Source organism: Erithacus rubecula (assembly GCF_903797595.1).
Source record: "Erithacus rubecula genome assembly, chromosome: 20".
Lineage (NCBI taxonomy): Eukaryota > Metazoa > Chordata > Aves > Passeriformes > Muscicapidae > Erithacus > Erithacus rubecula.
The window spans coordinates 10,600,931-10,619,346 of record NC_136672.1 but is presented as its reverse complement, the minus strand read 5'-3'; the positions used below and the strand labels follow the sequence as shown (position 1 = coordinate 10,619,346).

General features: G+C 63.4%; 3 protein-coding genes across 4 annotated transcripts; 2 read left to right on the top strand and 1 right to left on the bottom strand.

Moving 5' to 3' along the window:
- The first annotated feature begins 3,028 nt into the window (after positions 1-3,028).
- On the top strand, positions 3,029-9,345 carry CDC42EP4 (CDC42 effector protein 4). Its single transcript, XM_079323808.1, has 2 exons — positions 3,029-3,133; positions 7,964-9,345. The coding sequence occupies exon 2, from the start codon at positions 8,066-8,068 to the stop codon at positions 8,993-8,995; it is 930 nt and encodes a 309-aa protein (XP_079179934.1). The 5' UTR covers positions 3,029-3,133; positions 7,964-8,065; the 3' UTR covers positions 8,996-9,345.
- Positions 9,346-12,385: 3,040 nt separating this feature from the next.
- CPSF4L (cleavage and polyadenylation specific factor 4 like) lies at positions 12,386-15,456 on the top strand. 2 transcript variants are annotated; one of them, XM_079323273.1, is made up of 7 exons: positions 12,386-12,585; positions 13,217-13,366; positions 13,612-13,707; positions 13,826-13,919; positions 14,185-14,227; positions 14,321-14,506; positions 14,856-15,456. In XM_079323273.1, exons 1-7 carry the CDS (start codon positions 12,483-12,485, stop codon positions 14,877-14,879), a joined length of 696 nt encoding a protein of 231 aa, XP_079179399.1. In that variant the 5' UTR covers positions 12,386-12,482; the 3' UTR covers positions 14,880-15,456. The 2 variants fall into 2 exon arrangements, with proteins under 2 accessions (XP_079179399.1, XP_079179398.1); XM_079323272.1 differs by having other exon boundaries at positions 14,851-15,456.
- MTNAP1 (mitochondrial nucleoid associated protein 1) lies at positions 15,252-18,316 on the bottom strand (the record flags this gene model as incomplete). Its single annotated transcript, XM_079323217.1, has 4 exons — positions 15,252-16,029; positions 16,491-16,607; positions 17,035-17,142; positions 17,374-18,316. 4 exons carry the CDS (start codon positions 18,314-18,316, stop codon positions 16,001-16,003), a joined length of 1,197 nt encoding a protein of 398 aa, XP_079179343.1. The 3' UTR covers positions 15,252-16,000.
- Positions 18,317-18,416: the final 100 nt, after the last annotated feature.

Below are 18,416 nucleotides of genomic sequence, written 5' to 3'. Positions count from 1 at the left end.
GTCCCCGTCCCCGTCCCCGTCCCCGTTCCCCCTCCTCTCCAGGCTGCTCTGTGCTGCAGTCAGTCAGGGTGAGCTGTCAGCACCAATCACTCCCCGAGGACCAAATCGGCCTTGACGTTTCTCCCAGGCGCTGCTGCCCGGCTCGAGGTTTTCCCAGGGGCAGAGCAGCGCTCGCTGTCAGGGCTGGGGGAGACAAAGGGGGGCGCAGGGAGATGAGGCACCCCCAGATGTCGGTGGGTGGATGGGGCAGCTCCTTGCTCCAGGTGTGATGGGGAGATGCTGGTGTGCCAAAAATGAGGGTTGTGACCGATAAAGCTGGGCTGAAATCCGTGATTTGTTTGAATTTATTTATTTTAGAGGCAGCCTCGCAATCTGGGCTCTCCCTGTCCTCCAGATATCTCCGGTTCCCTGCCAGCTCCAGGGACAGAGCCAAGTGTGTCACGTCCCCACCTTTCCCTTGCCTTGGGGACAGGGACAGCTCCTCCTGCCACGCCGGGGGCCAGACGGGACTCGGCGCATCCTCAGAGCCCCGGAGCCCCGGGCGCTGCTCCGTGCCGGGGGTGGCAGGAGAGGAGAGCGGCGGGGAGCGCGGACCCGGGTCTGTCCCACGCCGGGGGTACCCGGGGCACCCCCCTGGAGGGGTCCCTGTGCCAGGGCAGGGGCTTTCCTACAGCAGCCACGCTCCAGGTGGGATCATGGAATTGCAGTATGGTTTGGGCTGGAAGGGAACTTGAACATGATCCAATTCTAGGCTGGAAAGGCAGGTGGGAGAGGCTGCAGCCCGTCCAGGCGATGATTTCCTGGGGGGCAGCGCGTTGGGGTGCCTATTCTCTGGCACTGCTGGCCAGGAGAAGGTTCCAGCTGGGAAAGGTGAGAGGCTGCACGGAAAACCTGCCGGCTTGTCCCGGTGCCCACCAGGCCGAGGTGGGGGCGGGCAGAGCATCCAGCCGGGATTCTCTGGGTAACTGCTCCGCCCCGGGTGAACGCTGTGGGGAAGGGGCTGGACCCCCGGCTGTGCCTGGGGGGCTCTGGGGAGGTTTCTGGCAGCAGCCAGCGCTGGGGCTGGAGGGATTTGGGGGGGTTGTGGGGACAGTGCTTTGTTCTGGCACCCTGGGGTGTCCGGCCAGTGATCCCCAGCACTCAGGGAGAGCTCCCCGCTGGCTCGGCAGCGTCGGCAAGACAAAGCTGGCAGGCGCTGGCAGCAGGAGGAGGGGATGGGGCTGCCGGGAACTCGGGCGCTTCTCCCTGCCCTGCTTTTCAAAGTGCTTTTCAAGCCTTTTTCTTTTCTTTTTTTTTTTTTTTCTTCTCTGCTTTCAAAAGCTGCTGAGAAGCAGCAAAAGGAGCCGGCGGTGGCTGAGGAAGGGCGGGAGCGATCCGTGCTCCAGAGCCGCCCAGCACCCCGAGCTCTCCTCCCCAGGGCCGGCTGCAGCCGCGGGGCTCCGCGGCGGGGAGGGAAGGGAAGGGAAGGGGAGGGAAGGGAAGGGGAGGGGGCCCGTCTCTCCCAGGCAGTTTTTCAAGTTGAGTGGGTGCCTGCTCTTCCCAGCCAGAGCCAGGCCAGCCTGCGGGATCCTTCCCGGCGGCTCCCACCAGCCGGGTGATGTTAATCCCTCCCGACTGCGCTGTCTCAGCCATCTCCACGCTCCCGTGACAGCGTCAGGTGAGGCGAGCAGCGCTGCGCTGTCCCACCAGCCTTCCAGTACATGTTCTGTCTCCACGTGAGTGGGTCGAGAAGCCGCTGGGGGCTGGGTCAAACCCTCCTCCTCTTCCTCAGCTCCCAAAAAAAACCACTGTTGCATCCAGAGGTGGCCCCCTCCTCAACTGTGGGCCCGGGGCTTTGCCTCTGGCCTCAGTTTCTCTGTATGGAGAGCAAGGAAAATAAAATTTACCAATAAAATGGGCTATGAAAACGGCACGCGACGAAGCAGCACAGCCCAGGATGGAGACACAGGCATGAGCGGGATGGTGCTGGACACGGGGGCTGGGGGCAGAGGCTGTGCCTGGGTGCCAATCCCAGCATCTCCGCAGTGCCAGCTCCGAGGTGACACCACCGCCCTTCCGATGGAGGGAAGCGTCAGCCCAGAGGAGCCGTGGCAGTGCCCGGTGCTGCCCACCCAGCGCTGGCACAACCGGCCCCGACCGGGGACTGGAGCTCCTTGCACCGCAGGAACCTCCGCACCTCACAGCACCCGAGATTCCAAAAACGGCGTGGCCAGAGCATCCCATCACCCACTCGCCGCCCCCCTTCCTCCCTCCACGGAGACGCCAGATTCCCCGGAATAGCCAAGAAACGCTGCATTAGGCACGTTGGGGATAATCTCGGCTCTCCCGCCCCTTTTCTCCCACAAAGATCTTGTCTTAATCCCCTCGAGCGAGCAGCGGGCTGTGCAGCCCCGCACTCTCCCTTTCAGCGCGGTGTCAGTGGGGCTGACAAGGGGGGGCCGCGGAATCCATCCCTGCGAGCCTGGGGTGACAGCGGACCCCCTGCCATGGTGTGCCGGCCACCGCCCACCCAACCCCGCCGCGGCTGGAGAGACCCCAAAAAGGATCGAGCAGTGGGGCTGGCTGGGGACAGGGATGTGGATGCAGCCCCGTGGATGTCCCCGTCACGGGTGGAACGGAACATCGCCGCTGCCCTGCGGCTGAAGCCGCCTTCTCCTGGCATCTCAGCGCGGTTCTTAATTCCCTTTAATTAATTCGAGTCGGTCACCCAGCACCACCTCAACCCCGCCGCTCCGCCGGAGGTGCGGCCAGCCCCGTGCTCTGCCTGCGGGGATCCCACTCGGGGATCGCACCCGGGGATCCCGGCGGGAAGGGACCCGTGAGCCGCCACCCCCGCCCACCCCCGCGTCCCCCCGGGAGATGCCGAGCCCCCACTCTTGTCCCTGACACTTCATCCTGACCCCTCTCCTGACCCCACTCGTGTCCCCCCCTCCCGCCGGACTCCCCGGGCGGGGCCAGGGGTTCCGCCCCCCCTCCCCACTCGGGTTTGAATGGAGGGCGTGGGACCGCCCCGTGACGTGGGGCTGTGCCATTGGCCCGGGCGGGGCGATGATGTCATCGCCGCGGGGGGGGCGCTCCGTTCCGGCGCGGCGCGGCCATGGACCGGCGGCGGCGGCGGGGCCCGGGCGAGCAGGTACGGGAGGGGGGGACACCGGGAGCTCCGGGGCTCGCGGCGGCCCGGCGGACTCGGCCCCGCTTGGCCCGGTCCGGCCCGGCTGGTTCCGGCTCGTGCGGGGATCCCACCGCGCTCAGCTCCGCTATTGTCCGGCGGGCGGGCGGGGTCCCGGCGCTGCCGCGCTCCGGTACCGGGCAGAGGGGCGGCCGGGGGAGCCCCCGCCTCATTCTCCGGGGCCGGTGCGCGGCGCGGGTGGGCGAAGGGGTTAACAGGATGCGGAGCGCTGTTTGCCCAGCGCGGGGCACCGGGCCGGCTCACCGCACCCCGCCCCGGCCGCGATCGCCGCCCGTTCGCCACCGGGGGTGGCGGTGCCGGAGCGGGCGGGGGTCGCGGGCGGGGGTCGCGGGCGGGGGTCGCGGCCGGGGCGGTGGCTGTCCCCGGCCCGTGTCGGGAAGGTTGATCCTCGCCGCGCTGGAGCGGCTCCAGCGGCACCCCGGGGCTGGGCGCCGCCGGCTGCTGAGTCAGAGCCGCCCGAATTCCCCGTCCCGCTCATCCCGGGGTCCCGGCCGAGCGCAGCCTGCCCTCCGCCCTGCTGCCCGGCCCTGGGCGGCACACACCGCTGCCAGGGGTGCCCAGGAGAGAGGGAGTGCCCGGCTGTGCCAGGCTGGGCACGGGGCTGGCTCCAGACCCGCTCCGGTGCCCGCAGAGCTGCGGGTCGGTGGGCAGCGAGCGCTGGCGGGGCGCTGGACTCGCCCCACGCCGCCCCGGTTTGACCCCGGCGGCAGCAGCAGCAGCAGCAGCGTGGAGTATGGATGTTTCCAAGCGCCGAATCTATGGATCAGGGAAGCTGTTCCAAAGGGAGTTGGGATCTATAGAGCAGGAGAACTGTTCTAAAGGGATCGTTAATGGGCTGTGAGGGGAAACTGAGGCACAGCGTGCGATCTCTGCAGCCAGGACGGTGCTCTCTCCCCTGCCGGGCACGCAGTAAACAAATCTGTTTTGGACTCAGCTCCCTCGGAAACAGTGGAGCGATTCCAGCTGAGGTTTAGCACCGAGGAGGCTCAGCCTGTTTGGGTCAGGGGGTGCAGAGCGAGCCTGGCCTGAACCCCGATCCCCTCCCCGCTCCCTCCCCGGCCCCCAGCGCCAGCTCCCGGCGTTGTGCTGACCGTGCCGCTCGCTGCCTTTGTTCGCTGGGTTTTGTCCTGAGCACAAACAGCCGCCCAGGGCCCCCGAGCTGCGGGCTCCGGGCCCCCGGCAGGTAGGGAGCCGCGCTGTGGGATGTCTGCCTGCTTTACTTCCCGTCCACCCCAGCGAAACCGCAGGAATTCGGAGCCCGGCGCAGGTCGGGAGGTCTGTTGAGCCCCGGTATCCTGTGGAAGCCCGGCCAGCCCCTGTTGTGAGGCAGAGCCAGCGAGGAGATAACCTTTCCCCCCGGAAAAGTCCCCTCCTGGCCCTGCAGAGCCGCGGGCTGGTTCGTGGCCCCAGAGCTGGAGGATTTATGGCCCTGTGCGTGTTCTGGCGTGTCCTGCCAATAGTTCCTTGCTGAACTCTGGCTACCTCCTGGCTGTTGGCAGTCCCTCGGGGAGCTCTTCTCTGCTTTTGGCACTGGCGCCGAGTTCCCAGCCTGGTGCTGCTCCGTGTGCCCAGAGCCCTGGTGAGAGCCAAGCTTCTCCTCCCTCCCCGAGTGCCATCTCTCCATCCCCTGATCTCGCTGGCAGTGGCTTTTCCACTTCCCGAGGCCGCTCCGTGCATCCCACGGTCGCGATGCCAGGGACAGGAGCGGACCTGTCACCGCGGTCACTGGGGCGCCGGGGCTGCCAGCACCGCCTGCCCCCAGGCCCTGGGAAGAGCCCGACCGAGGGTGTGACAGCGGCTGGGTCCCCTCCCGGGCCGGCCGTGCAGGGTGTGATCCGTGCCCTGTCTCCAGCTGCTGTCTGCCCGGCTCCAACATCAAAGGATCAAAGGATCCCCGAGGAGCAGCGCACCCCAAAGTGGGGCTGAGAGCAGGTGGGGTGGCCTCTCTGTCCCGTGTGTGGCTTCTCCCTGGCCCTGGGCAGTGTGGGGGACCGGACCGGTCCAGCACAGCCCCTGCCCAGCGCCCGGCAGGGCGGGGAGAGCATCCTCTGATCTCGGGGTGCTGCCTGGGGGGCCCTGCACGGAGAAGCCGGGGAGCTCGTTTGGAGCTCGTTTGGAGCCGGCTGGGCCGGCCAGGATGCTTTCCCAGGTTGGCTTTCCCAGCCTGTGAACGGGAAGAGCTGGGGGCAGGATGCATGGGAATGTGGCTGGACTTGGCGTTTCTCCTTCACTGGCCTCCTTCTTTGAGCCACTTTCACTCTGGTCCCCACGGGTGACTGATGCTGAGTGGGATGGGATGGAGAGAATGGAGGAGGGGTCTCGTGGGAAACCTGCACCATCAGGGCACGTGGGCCTGGCCAGGGCTGTCCCAGTTCTGTGCTGGCTGCGCTGTCCTACAAGCAGATATTCATTTACAGGGACAATTGTGTCCCTGGGCACCTCAGGTTCTCACTCCTCAGAGCCCACCGGGCTCAGAGGGCAGGTGGGAAGCAGCACAGGGCTGTCAGTACAAGTTGTCCCTCTTGTCCTCGACCTGGGTGTGCAGGTCCTGCCCCCTCCCCTTGCCCCAAAGCCCTGCTGGGGCTTGGCTCTGTTCTGGGATGGGCAGAGCTGCCAGGTGCCTGTGAAGTCTCTCGGGTTACCGGCAACTTCCCCTGGTAGGTGGCTGGAAAGGCAGCGCCAGCGATGCCTCCCTGGCCTGGTTTCCTTTGTGAAAGCGGGAATGTCACAGGATCTGCTGTCCCCGAGCGAGAGGAAGAGAAAAGCGCTCTGTGTCCGGGTCCCCGGGGCCGCGCTGTGCAGTGTCCATCTGTGCTGCCATCGCCTCCCGGGGCGAGCTGCGAGCCAAACACCGAGGGGCGGGACCAGATTTTGGCTGCTGGGAAGGGGCTGGAGCGTTCAGGGGAGGGGGCACGGTGCTGCCTTGGAGGCTGTGACGGTGATGGAGCGCTGCTGGCCCGGCCGGTCCCGCTCCAACCTCCCGGTGGCCCCTTTGCCGCGCTTGCAAAGTATCTCACAAATGCTGAACTTGGCCCCGAAATCTAAATACAAGGGAGGGACAGTCCCCAGATGGCCTAAATCAGCAGCACGGTTGCCTGGCCCAGCTGGGGAGCTCCCCGGGAGTGTTTGTTTTATGGAAAACCAAAGGCTGCAGGAATGCTGGCCTGGAAGGAGACCTTGGAAGGGGAAGGAGTTCGTGCCATGCACACGCGCCCGGCCGGGCTGCGGGAGATCCCGGAGAGGGAGCGGGGTCCAGAGAGCTGCTCCTCTCTTGGGAGGGGCTGAGAGGGGCAGGAATTCCCCCTGCTCCTGGTTGTGACTCCTTGGTGGCTTCCCCCAGCTGCTGGGGATGGACTGGGGGCTCCCCAGCCGGTCCCCCATGTGCCATCATCCCCCTGGGTGGCCCTGGGGACTCAGGCTGGTGGGATCCTGCACAGGGCTGAACAGGGAGTGTGGCCATGTGCCACCAGTGTCACTCCTGCCCTGGCCAGGCCCATCCGGGAGCCGTGCACGGGAGGGTTGGGCTGGACTTTGTCCCAGCGTGGGGCCAGAGTTCATCCTGCCTGGTCGCAGCCTGCCCGAGCCTCTGGGGTGTCACAGCGTGGCTGTGGGGAGGGATGGGCTCTGGAGGTGTCCCCATCGCTGCCCTCGGGCTGTGGGGCCGGGTGGGCACCGGGGGAGGGGGGGGACGCGGCCCCCGCCCCAGGCTCGCTGCGAGGACACACGTCCGTCCTGCCCGTCCCTTCCCCGTGCGTGTCACGGGGCGCGGTGTCGCCGGCGGTGCCCGCAGGGAGGAAGAGGCGGCCACGAGCCCTTCCTCCCCTCTGCCTCTCCCGGGACCACCTGGGGCTGCCTGGCGCCGCGGGATGCGGGGACACCGCCGCTGTCCCTGTCCCCTCCTGCCTGGCGCTGGGTCGGACAGCTCGGCTGGTGGCCCCGAGGTGGCCGAGGGAAGGAGCATCGTGCCCGTGGCCATTGCGGTCGGACCGAGCCCACGTCACTTGTGTCACTTCTGAGTCACAGCGGTGACCATGAGACAGTTCCACATGGGCTCAGCTCCGGGGAGCAGCACGGAGGGTTTTGGGGGGGCTCCAGAGCAGCAGCAGAGCTGTGTCCCCACGTCCCCATCCTGCCAAGCATGAAGGGGTCCCCATTCTGGTCCCCCCGTCCCCCTGCTCGGCTGGCGGTGCCTCCCGGGGGCTCTACGCCCTCCTCACACACTTCCTGCCGTCTGTTTCCAATTCCTCCTGGCGTCTGCTCCTCCCTGCTTTCTTCCAATTAGAAAAAAAAAGAAAAAAAAAATCTCAGGCATCTTCTCAGCGTGCAGCTCGCAGAGGCTGGAGCTGCCGTGTCCCGCTCAGGAGGGCTGGGGCTGCACCAGGAGGGGACAGAGGGTGCCAGCGGTGCCCATTCATGTGGGGCACAAAATCAGGGATCATCCTGAGGGATTTCTGTGCCCAGAGATTTCTCTCTGCTCCGGGGATGGGTCTGGGGGTGTGGGGAGCTCAGGCTGAGGATGTGTCCTGTGTGAAATGGAGCCAATTCCTGAGAGATCCAAGCAGCTGGTGGGCACGGGGGTCACATTTTGCAGCTTGGTGGGATGAAATTTGGCATCCCGGGAAAAGGAGCCTCCTTTGGTCTTTTGCTTTGTCCATGCCGAATCCCCTCCATCTCTGACCTAGAGCTAACCAGAAGGAAGGTCAGAGCGTGGGGGGATCTCATCACCCACCCCCACCCTCAAAGCCTGACCATGTCCCTCCCTCCTGTCCCCAGGAGTGACCCACCCGTGACGCCGCTGGGATCCCGGCTGTGGATCCCCAGCCGCGAGCAGCAGCCCCAGGCCCCAGGACCAGCCTCCCCTGCTCGCCACCAGCCATGCCCATCCTCAAGCAGCTCGTGTCCAACTCGGCGCACTCCAAGCGCCGCTCCCGCGCCGACCTGACGGCCGAGATGATCAGCGCCCCGCTGGGCGATTTCCGCCACACCATGCACGTGGGGCGCGCCGGGGACGCCTTTGGGGACACCTCCTTCCTCACCAGCAAGGCCGGGGAGCCGGTGCCGGAGGCGGGAGAGGAGCTGGGAGCCTCCAAGCCCGGCCTGCTGTCCCGCCGCTTCCGCAGCAGCAAGCGCTCGCAGTCGGTGACGCGCGGCGACCGGCGCGACATGCTGGGCTCGCTGCGCGACTCGGCGCTCTTCGTCAAGAACGCCGTGTCCCTGCCCCAGCTCAACGAGAAGGACGTGGACAGGAGCGCGGGGCAGCTGCCCAAGAGCCTCTCCTCCAGCCCTGTGAAGAAGCTGCCCGAGGAGATGAGCCCCGAGGAGCAGCAGCGCCCCAACGGGGCGGCCGCGGGGCCGCTGAGCCCCGGCTTGGACGAGCGCGACTTCGGGGACATCACGGAGCTGCCCGTGCTGCTGGCCAAGGGCGGGCCGGGCCTGAAGCACGCCGAGTCCATCATGTCCTTCCACATCGACCTGGGGCCCTCCATGCTCGGGGACGTGCTGAGCATCATGGATAAGGAGCAGTGGGAGCAGGAGGAAGATGCCGAGGCGGAGGAGAGCCGCGTGGAGGAGGAGGAGGAGGAGGAGGAGGAGGAAGGCGAGCCTGCCCCGCCCGGCTCCCCGCTGGTGGCCGTGGTGGCCCGGCCGAGCCAGAGCCGCAGCCCCAGGGACAGCAGCCCGGTGTCCAGCTGCACCGAGGGGCGCAGCCCTGTCCCCAGGCCACCGAGCCAGCGGGGAGGGACCCCCAAACGCCCCGACAAGGAGTTCTCGTTCGCCGACGAAGATGATGACGAGATCCGGGTATAAGGGCGGGCGCCGCCCGAGGGTGTGGGTGTCACCGCCTGGACAAGGGCTGAGCACCCCAACTGGTGGCACTGGGGGAGACTGGACCCCTCTCCCGCCTCGTTCCCTCTCTGTGCTGCTGCAGGACAGTGCTCTGCTCCCGGGGCCGGGGGCGTTGCTGATGTTTGCAGCCCCCAGAGAGCTCAGCACTTCCCGGGAGGGGGAAGCAGACTCAGTTTTGGTTCTTTCTGCTGGACTTTGGATATTAGCTCCTTTCTCCTGCCCCCCTGCCCGTGTAGAGCGATTTAGGATCCATCAAGATGAGCCTTTGGAGTTTTAGCCCCTTTAGTAATATATATATATTTTCCACCGTACAGTTTTTACTGTTTTCTGATTTGTACTTACCTTTCTCTACTCTCTTTTGGTTTTAACCAAGGGCAAGATTTTCCCATGAGGAAGAACTTGGCTCTGGAGCTCAGAGGTGGCCTGGGACTATGGGCAGCTCCAGCTTCCTGGGTTTCTTGGGGACTTTCTGCAGACCAAGAGCCTTTCTGTGCTGTGGCAGGTGCTCACTCCCCATCCCTTGGATGGATGGATGGATGGATGGATGGATGGATGGATGGATGGATGGATGGATGGATGGATCCATCCCAGATTCCTGACCCTCCAACCAGCCTGGGGGTCACAGGGATGCCGATGGAAATGTGGGTCTGTCCCCTGTGGGAGGAGCACCAGGAAGCTGCTGGAGCCAGGGAATTCTGGTGTTCTGGTGGGGCTGGGCAGTGCTGGGAGCAGGCAGCTGGAACAGGAGTTTTATACTGTGTATGTACAAATGCAAGGAATAAAAGGAAATGGTAGTGACTGCAGTGGCCTGAGTTCCTGAGGGGTGTCCCTGTGCTGTCCCAGCCCAGCCTGTCCTGCTGCCATCCCTGGCTGTGTGCTGGCTGCACTCTGGGCACCTGCCCTGGCCCAGCTTTCTGTGCCTGAGGAAGCAGCAGAGCTCCTGCTGGCCGGATCTGGCTCGGGGCTGGGACCCTCCTGCCAAGGGCCAGCTCTGCCAATGCTGCCTCTCCTCCCCCAGCCTGGGAGAGGGGATGGTGCTGGGGGGGCAGGACTGGCTGTCCCTGCTCCCCCGGGCTGGGGGCCAAGGGCTGCCCTGGGGGTTCCTGGCCCCGTGGGGCTGCCCTGGCCCTGGATGATCCTGGAATAGAGGGCAGGGCAGGTCACTGCCATCCCCCAGCCAGCTTCCCACAGCTCAGGCACTGAGGAAATGGGGATCTGCCAGTGCTGGGAGTCACTTCCCGCTCCATCCCCTTGGGTGGAGCTGGGCAAGTGCCAGGAGTGGCCCCAGAGCCTTTCCCTGAGCACTGCCAGGCTCTCCTCACTGGACAGAGGGAATGATTTATCCCCCCAAAACATCTCCCAGCCCTGGGAGGGGCTGGCTGCCCCTGTCCACCCAAATGGAGAAGCCAGGGGAGCAGGCAAACGCTGTGCCACAGTGGGGACACAATGGGGTCCTGTCCTGTCACCCCGGGCAGGGGACATTGGGCCATTGTCTGGGACAGGGAGAACAACAGCAGCTGCAGCTGGCGGCTCTGAGCTCACCAGGCTGCCTCTGCCCCGGTCACCGTGCCCCCCTGCCCTCTGCCAGCGTCCCCCTGAGCCAAAGATCCTGGTCCCTGTCCCCTGGGGGGTCACCAGGCTGCTGGGGACAGCTGCCTGCTCCTGTCCCTTAGGGATGCTCTGCACCAAGTGTAGGGTTCGGTCCCTGGGCTTTGCCCGCTTTGCTCCCCGGGGCTGCGGGGCGGGGACAAGCCCTGGGGTGACATTTCCGGGCCGCCTGCCACTGTCACTTGGCCACCGTGATCTTTGTGACGCTGTCGGCTCCAGGCTCGGGCTGCGGTGCCGAGAGCTGATGGGGCAGAAAGCGCCAAGGGACAGGGCGTGGCCCGGGGACACCGGGAGGGGACAGGGACACGGACAGTGCCATGTGTGCAGTGCCACCAGCACCGCAGGCAGCCAGGCTGCACCCCCAGCCCTCGGTGGGCACGGTGACATCTGTAAATCTGGAACTATTTGTATTTATTGAAGAAACGAACACATGGAAAAATCACAGACACAAATGTTTGAAAATAACAGTAAGAAGTATTTCTTCCATTTCTTTGTTGTAATATTAGAGCAAGCAAACATGTTTTAATGTCTCATGTTTGCATTAATGACAGAAAATATTATTGGGAGAAATGAAATATATGACAAAGCAGCATGTATCAATGAATCTTGCTCCCTGGCTCTTACAGCATTTACTCTGAGGTTCAGTGGTATTCAACACAACTAAGCTATTTGCTTCATATTTTTCAGCGTTAATCAGTGGGGAAAATGGGAAAATTTTGATATATTGAAGGAAAATCTGCATCCATCTACAGGGTGGCACCTGGGCTGCCCCACGTGCTGCAGGGTGGGTGGTGGGTGCCCAGAACCAACATCTCAGTGGGCACAGTGACAATTGTCACTCCCCAGGGTGGCACCTGGGCTGCCTCACGTGCTGCAGGGTGGGTGGTGGGTGCCCAGCACCAACCCCTGGGTGGGCACAGTGACAATTGTCACAGCCCAGGGTGGCACCTGGGCTGCCTCACGTGCTGCTGGGTGGGTGGTGGGTGCCCAGCACCCTGCAGCACCCACGGGCAGTGCTGGGGCCCTGCTGCTCCAGTGGTTTGATGGCAAGTGACAGAATGGGGGCAGGGCTGTGTCAGCCCACGGCGCCCCGGGCACTGAGCGTGGCCATAGGAGCAGGGATGGAGCAGGGATGGGGCACTGGGAGAAATCCAGGGGTTCTGGGAAACCCACAGAGCCCTGGTCATGCCCACAATGTGCCACCAGAGCCTGTGAAAATCCCAAATCAGGGATGGAAGACTCTTCTGGGCAGCCCAGTGGAAATCCTGCCTGTGGATGGAACAAGGAAGGCTTTAAGGATCATTCCACAAGAAACCATCCCGTGATTTGTTGGGATGCAATGTGTGACCCCTTGCAGGAGCCCAGGGATGTGGGGCAGCCCTGGGTGCTGCCCACCCAAGCACAGCCAGCATCCACCCCGTGTGCTGGAATGCTCCATCCCAGCTCCCCAGCCATGTTTGCCTCCATTTAAGCCTGGAAGTGAGGGGTTAACCCACTCCCAGGCAGCCCCAGCCCAGTTTTGTGGAGGAGAAGCAGATGTGGGAGTGGGGAGGCTGCGAGGGGCTGCCTGGGGCTGGGGCTGAGCTCCTCAGCTGCAGCACTGGGAAATCAGGGCTGAAATTGGGATCAGATGTGGGCAACTTCCCCCTCTAAATGCAGCACTGCAGGGCTGCTTGGGCTGCTTCTGCTCTGCTGGGGAGGAGGAGGAGGAGGGTTTTGGGGTGCTGCTGGGCCCAGGGTGGCTGCAGGGAGCTGCAGAGGGTGCTGCTCCCTTTGGAGGGCTGTGTTTTCCTTGGGGAGTGCCCCTGCCAGGCTGGAGCAGGCTCTTCCCGGGGTAGGGATGATGCAGGAGCTGGTGGCTGGCGTGGAGAAGCTCAGCTTTGACTCAGAGGCTGATGTGGAGGAGCTTGGAGCTCGGCCTCTGCCCTTCCCAGGGGTGGACAGTAAGTTGGGGACAGGGCTGTGGCATTTTGGAGGGTGACAGGGCTGTGGGAACTTTTGGGGTTCTCCTATTGCTGCCCTCCTGCAGCACCTGGGTGGGTTTTTTTTTGGCTTTGAGTATTGCTCCCTTAAGGATGCAGCTGGAAAAGCCCTTGGGGAGCTGCCAGGGTCCCCAGTGTCCCCACGGTGCCACAGCACTGGGGGTAGCAGGGGAAGCTCTCCCCACTCTGAGCTGTGGGGACAGGCAGGGCTAGGGTTTTGGGGACAGGCTGAGTGTGACAGGGCTGTCCAGGTGTGCAGGGCTGGGCTGTGGCAGTGGGGGACAGGCTGTGTGACAGTGGGACAGGCTGTGTGACAGGCTGGCTGTGACACGGCTGTCCAGGTGTGCAGGGCCAGGCTGTGTGACAGTGGGGGCCAGGCTGTGTGACAGTGGGGGACAGGCTGTGTGACAGTGGGGGACAGGCTGTGTGACAGTGGGGACAGGCTGTGTGACAGTGGGGACAGGCTGTGTGACAGGCTGGCTGTGACACGGCTGTCCAGGTGTGCAGGGCCAGGCTGTGTGACAGTGGGGGCCAGGCTGTGTGACAGTGGGGACAGGCTGTGTGACAGGCTGGCTGTGACACGGCTGTCCAGGTGTGCAGGGCCACCCCCGGCACGGCGGGGCCAAGCCCGCGGTGTGCAAGCATTGGCTGCGAGGGCTCTGCAAGAGGGGCGACGGCTGCGACTTCCTGCACGACTACGACGCCGCCAGGATGCCCCAGTGCTATTTCTACTCCAAGTTCGGTAGGTGCGGGGCTGGCCGGGCCGGGGACCCTCCTCCCCTCCCGGGTCTGGCCTCGAGCAAGCGGCTGATGCCACCTCCTGACTGCGGGAAGAAGTGCCACTGTCGCTCAGCCCGGTCACTGTCCCCCCCAGCCATCCTGGCTGTTCCCAGGACACCCCAATTCCTTCCATCAGCCCGTCCTCGAGCCATCCCCGCTGCGTTTGGCTGGAATGAGCATTGTCCCCAGTGTCCCCTGTTCCCGCAGGTGAGTGCAGCAACAAGGACTGTCCCTTCCTGCACGTCGATGGCACCGCCAGCACCGTGGGCTGTCCCTGGTACGACCGTGGCTTCTGCAGGCACGGTGAGCGGGGCTGGAACCGGCACCCGCAGGGGATTTGGGCTCGGGGCTGCGGGGAAACCGAGCCCCCGCAGTCCTGGGGTGATGCCGTGTCCCTGTGAGTGTCCCCTCTGCCTGGCAGGTCCCCTGTGCAAGTACAAGCACACCAGGAGGGTGATGTGTGCCAACTACCTGGTGGGATTCTGCCCGGAGGGACCCAAGTGCAAATTCGTGCAGTATGTACTGGGCAGGCTGGGGGGGTGGAGGGGGTTGGGGAGGGGGAACCCCCTCTCTGAGGTGGCTGTGACCCTTGTAGGGTCAGGGACAAGGAGCCAAAGGGTCTGAATTAACCAAACCCCACACCCAAGCTGTGCTGCTGGCAGCAGGGAACAGCCCTGGTCCCCGTGGAGGTGCCTGGAGCAGCTCCAGGACATCCCTGGGGGGGCTCAGGAGGATCGGGGGGCACAGGGAGTAACTGCCTGTCCTCTGTGTCCCCTCCAGCCTCAAGGCCGGCCTGATGAGCAGCAGCACAGACCCATCCAAGGTGAAGCTGCTTTCCCTGCTCCTCTAGGGGATGATGCCCCAGCTGCCCCCCCAGCTCCTGAACTGCCCCCCTGCCCCCCTTTCCCCCCCCCAGGGAGCTGGGTGTCCATGGGGGCTGGTCCAGCGGGATCTGGCTGCTGCAGAGGTCAGGGCAGGTGAGGATGTGCCACCCAAGGAGCCACCTGCACATGGCACCCAGCACCTGGCAGCTCATCTGTGGGACACCAGAGGCTGCACCCCGAGCTCACAGAGCCTGGTGGAGGGAGGCACCTGCTCCAAGGTGAGAGATCTGGGGAATGGGAGGGCTGGGAGCAGCAGCCTCACCTTGGAGGGAGGGTGAGGAGCAGCAGGGCTGTGGGGATTCCCAGAGTGTTCCCCAAACAGCCTCTGTGGCTGGAAATGTCTTTTCCTTGTGTTATTTGGCCCTGTCCTCCTGGAGCTGGGGTGGGAGCCAGCAGAGGAAGGGATTCCAGTGGTGATAACCACTGGGAAGAACAAATCCTCCTGGCTGAGAGGTTTGGTGTAGTTGGAGGTCTGGGGGTGCTGTTTCCATGATCCCATCCCATTGGAAATGGGGTCAAAACCACCATGTGGCAGTGGCTGATCCATTCCCTGTGCCCCCAGGGCAGATCAGTCAGTCCCTGTGGCAGTGAGAGCAGGAGGACACGGCTGCAAATGCTGCTGGGGAAGTGACTCCAGTGCTCCCACACAGAGCAGGGAAGGAGGAAACCACAGGACACCACGGACACAGCACCAAAGCAGCTGCTGGATAGAAAAGCCAGCGGGGTTTGCCCAGCACCAGCTCACAGCTGGCACAGAAATCACTTCATGCAATGAAATTTGGGACTTCCCACAGCTGGCTGCTGCTCCTGGCACTGCTGCCTGTGGGCAGGCTGGGACAGCAGCAGCATTCCCAAGGTTTGGAGGGGTGCAGGATCCTGGGCACAGGGGTGAGGGTGTGCCCATCCCTTGGGGAAGGGGGCACAAAGCACCACGTTTCAGATCACAACCCAAGCAGGAAAGAAAAAATCCACACAAATTTTTATTGCTGGTGAGAAGAGTTTTTGGTGCAACACCTCTGTCACAGCACTACTGCACTCTGCAGAATAAAGAGCTCAGCCTTTTAATTCTTGGCTTTTCTTTTTGCCCTTCATGCCTGCAACATGAGCAACCCTTTCCCAGACATGTCTGGGAATGGCAGGCTCCAACTAGCACTCCTGACTGTCCTGGTTTGGCTGCTGCAGGGCTGTTTGCCCTTTGGGCACAACAGCTCATCCCATGGATTTTTCTTCCTGGAATTAGGGCACTGTGGTCTGAGCTGTTCCAGTGCCTTCACCAGTCCCACCAGTACAAGGGGTGAGAACAAACTGGGCTGGGCCAGGCACAGCCCTGGATTTGATGGGAATGGTTACTGGGCTTGAAGCCCACCCTGCTACAGCAGAATTGTCAACTAATCTCTAATGGCAGCTCAGCCAAGGTGCTGTCCCCTGTCCCCAGCAAGGGATCTGGGACTCTGCAGCCTCCAGGAGCTCTCCTGCCCTCTCACATCTCTCAGGGTGCCTCTCATGTCACTACTGAAAGCTGCCTGACCCACGGAGGGGTGACCACAGGCTGTCCCCTCTCTGCTACACAAGCTGACCTGCAAAGGGGCCCCTCCTCAGCTCCAGCTCCAGCCAGGCCCTGCTGCTGGGAATTCCTGCAGGGATCCCAGTGCTGGCTGCTCTGCTGCCTCCCCAGCAGCTGGGGCTGCTCCTTGGCTGCTGCTCCAGCTCCTTCAGTGGTACTTTCGCCAGCGGTGCCGCTCTGGAACAAGGAGAAAACCATTCCAGTGTCAGCCCAGGGATCTCCAGTGGGATGAGGAGCTCAACTTCAGCTTCTCTGTTTATGTGCTGCAAGGGGCAGCCACCCAAGCACCAGCCAAGCCCCTGTCATTTGTCAGGAACTGCAGGGAACAGAGATCCTGGTGGAACATCTCCTCCCTCTGCCCTGTGTGGGCTTTTCCAAGTGCTCCTGACAATCCTGGTGCTCTCCAGGGAGAAGCTGGGAGTCTGCAACCCATATCAGCACTTTTATTAACCAAATTCCTCTCCCCACCTAGAAAATCCTGCTCTCTGAGCTCTGGTGTTAGTCTTAAGTGGGGAGTATTTAAATAATTTAATTACTGAAATTATTCCACAGCTTTAATTAACAGCAATGCTAAACAGCCTTTCCAAGTGCTGCAAAAGGAAGTTTTCCTGCAATAGGAGACCCCAAGGAATTCTTACTGAAGTGCTGGTAGTTCCAGCCATAGCTGAACAGGCAGTAGCCAGCCAGGAGCATGGAGATTCCAGCAGGTCCCCCCTGCTTCACGTGGATGTATCTGGCACAATAACTGCTCCAGGCTGTTGGGAGAGAAAGGAAAGAGAGAAATCATGGGCTGGTCTTGGCAATTCACTGTTTCCATGCAACTTTATAAAGCTAAAAATTTATTTAAAGTTTATTCCCACTGCCAGAGGGCAGGGATGGATGGGATGTTGGGATGAGAGATGGGAAGGAATTGTTCCTTGTGAAGGAGGGGAGGCCAGAGAAGTTGTGGCTGCTCCTGGATCCCTGGAAGAGTCCAAGGCCAGGCTGGATGAGGTTTGGAGCCACCTGGGAGAGTGGAAGGTGTCCCTGCCCATGGATCATCTTTATCATCTTTGGTCCCTCCCAAACCATCCCCTCACTCAATGATTTGTGCTTTGTAAAGATCCAGGCTGACCACTGGGATCAGTGAAGGAAATCAGGGGACAGTGGGGTGGATCTGCCCCAAAAGGCAGGAATTCTCACCTTTCTGCACTGCTCCCAGCAGCCCCTGGGGAGAGAAGCTGCAGGTTCTGATCCAGGAGTGCAGCTCCCCCAGCCTCACCTCCATCAAGGGCCTCTCTGAGAGGGGACCTGCAGGGTGACAAGTGCTCATGGAATTTGGGTTTGGAAAAGGAGAGGGAATCACCTGTCCCACAAAGTTTGGGCTCGAGCCTGACTCCAGCCTCCATAAAAACATCAACCATTGGTTTTGCCGGCTGGAGGATGCCCAGATTGGGTTCTCCTGGATCCTTTCTGGGCAAGCCCAGCAGCTCAGCACTCCCCACCCCTCCTCTGCCATCCCAGCACTGACACTTTCGTTACCTTGTTGCCCTCGAGTGAAACCACCCTTGGGTGTCTCCGCTCCGATCCTCAAATCCTCGTGGGAACGCTTCCCTGGAAACATCCTCAGCCCTTCATAGGCAGGATACAAGTCTGGAAACCACTCCAAGCCCCTGGCGGTGGCCCCGGCGCTCTGGATTTTGGCCGTGTGGAGCAGATGCAGCTCCGGGGCTCTGCCCGCGTTCAGCCCGGGCTCGGACACTCCCTCGCCGCCGTCCCGCAGCCTCTGCCGGCCGCTGAGCTCGTTTTTGGGTGTCCCCTGGCCGTCACCTCCGATTGCCTCCATCGGTGACAGATGGAGCTTCTTGGGATGCAAAGCAGCCAGGGGGGGTTTAGATCCCACCCCAAATTCCACCTGCACCTGCTCCTCTCCCGCCGTGAATTTGTCTTTCCCTTCCTGCTGCCCCAGCTCACCGCGGCTATTTCTGCTCTCAGGGGAATCTCGAAGTGCCTTTGCTGCCTTTAAATTTTCTCCCTTGGAGCTCGCGGTGCCGCTGCCCGCGGCTCCCTGGCTCCGAGTCTCGTTGCTCTTGGATTTCTGGGCGGTTTCGGGGCGCTGCGTCGGGGCGGCGGTGCCGGGCTCCGTCCGCTCCGCGGGGCCCCGGGGCCGCTTCTCCCTCAGCACCCTGGCGCGGAGCTGCTCGATCACCACCCGCGGCCCCTTCCGCAGCTGCCGCGGCACCTCCTGCACCTCCTCGGGGTGCAGGTCCAGGCTCCGGGCCACGTCCTGCACGGCCGGGGAGCGGCTGCGGGGCCCGGGAGCTCGGCCGGGCGCGGGGGGCTGCGCTGGGGCCGTGCCGGGCTGGGGGCCCGGTGCCGGTCCCGGTGCCGATGCCGGCGGCGCTGCCTTGCAGTGCGGGAGGTGCGCGCGGAGCCGCTTGAAGGGGCGCAGGCAGTGCGGGCACAGCTCCGTCCCCGCCGCCATCACCCTCACCCTCACACCCCTCCCGATGACGTCACAACGGCGCAGCGCTCCCCCTTCCGCCGCGGCGCCCGCGCTGTGACGTCACAAAGGCGCATCCCCG

Coding starts and splice junctions, on each gene's coding strand:
- CDC42EP4 (XM_079323808.1), top strand. CDS start 8,066: ATGCCCATCCTCAAGCAGCTCGTGTCCAACTCGGCGCACTCCAAGCGC.
- CPSF4L (XM_079323272.1), top strand. CDS start 12,483: ATGATGCAGGAGCTGGTGGCTGGCGTGGAGAAGCTCAGCTTTGACTCA. Junction 13,708..13,825: donor CCGTGGCTTCTGCAGGCACG/GTGAGCGGGGCT, acceptor TCTGCCTGGCAG/GTCCCCTGTGCAAGTACAAG. Junction 14,507..14,850: donor AGGGAGGCACCTGCTCCAAG/GTGAGAGATCTG, acceptor CTGTGCCCCCAG/GGCAGATCAGTCAGTCCCTG.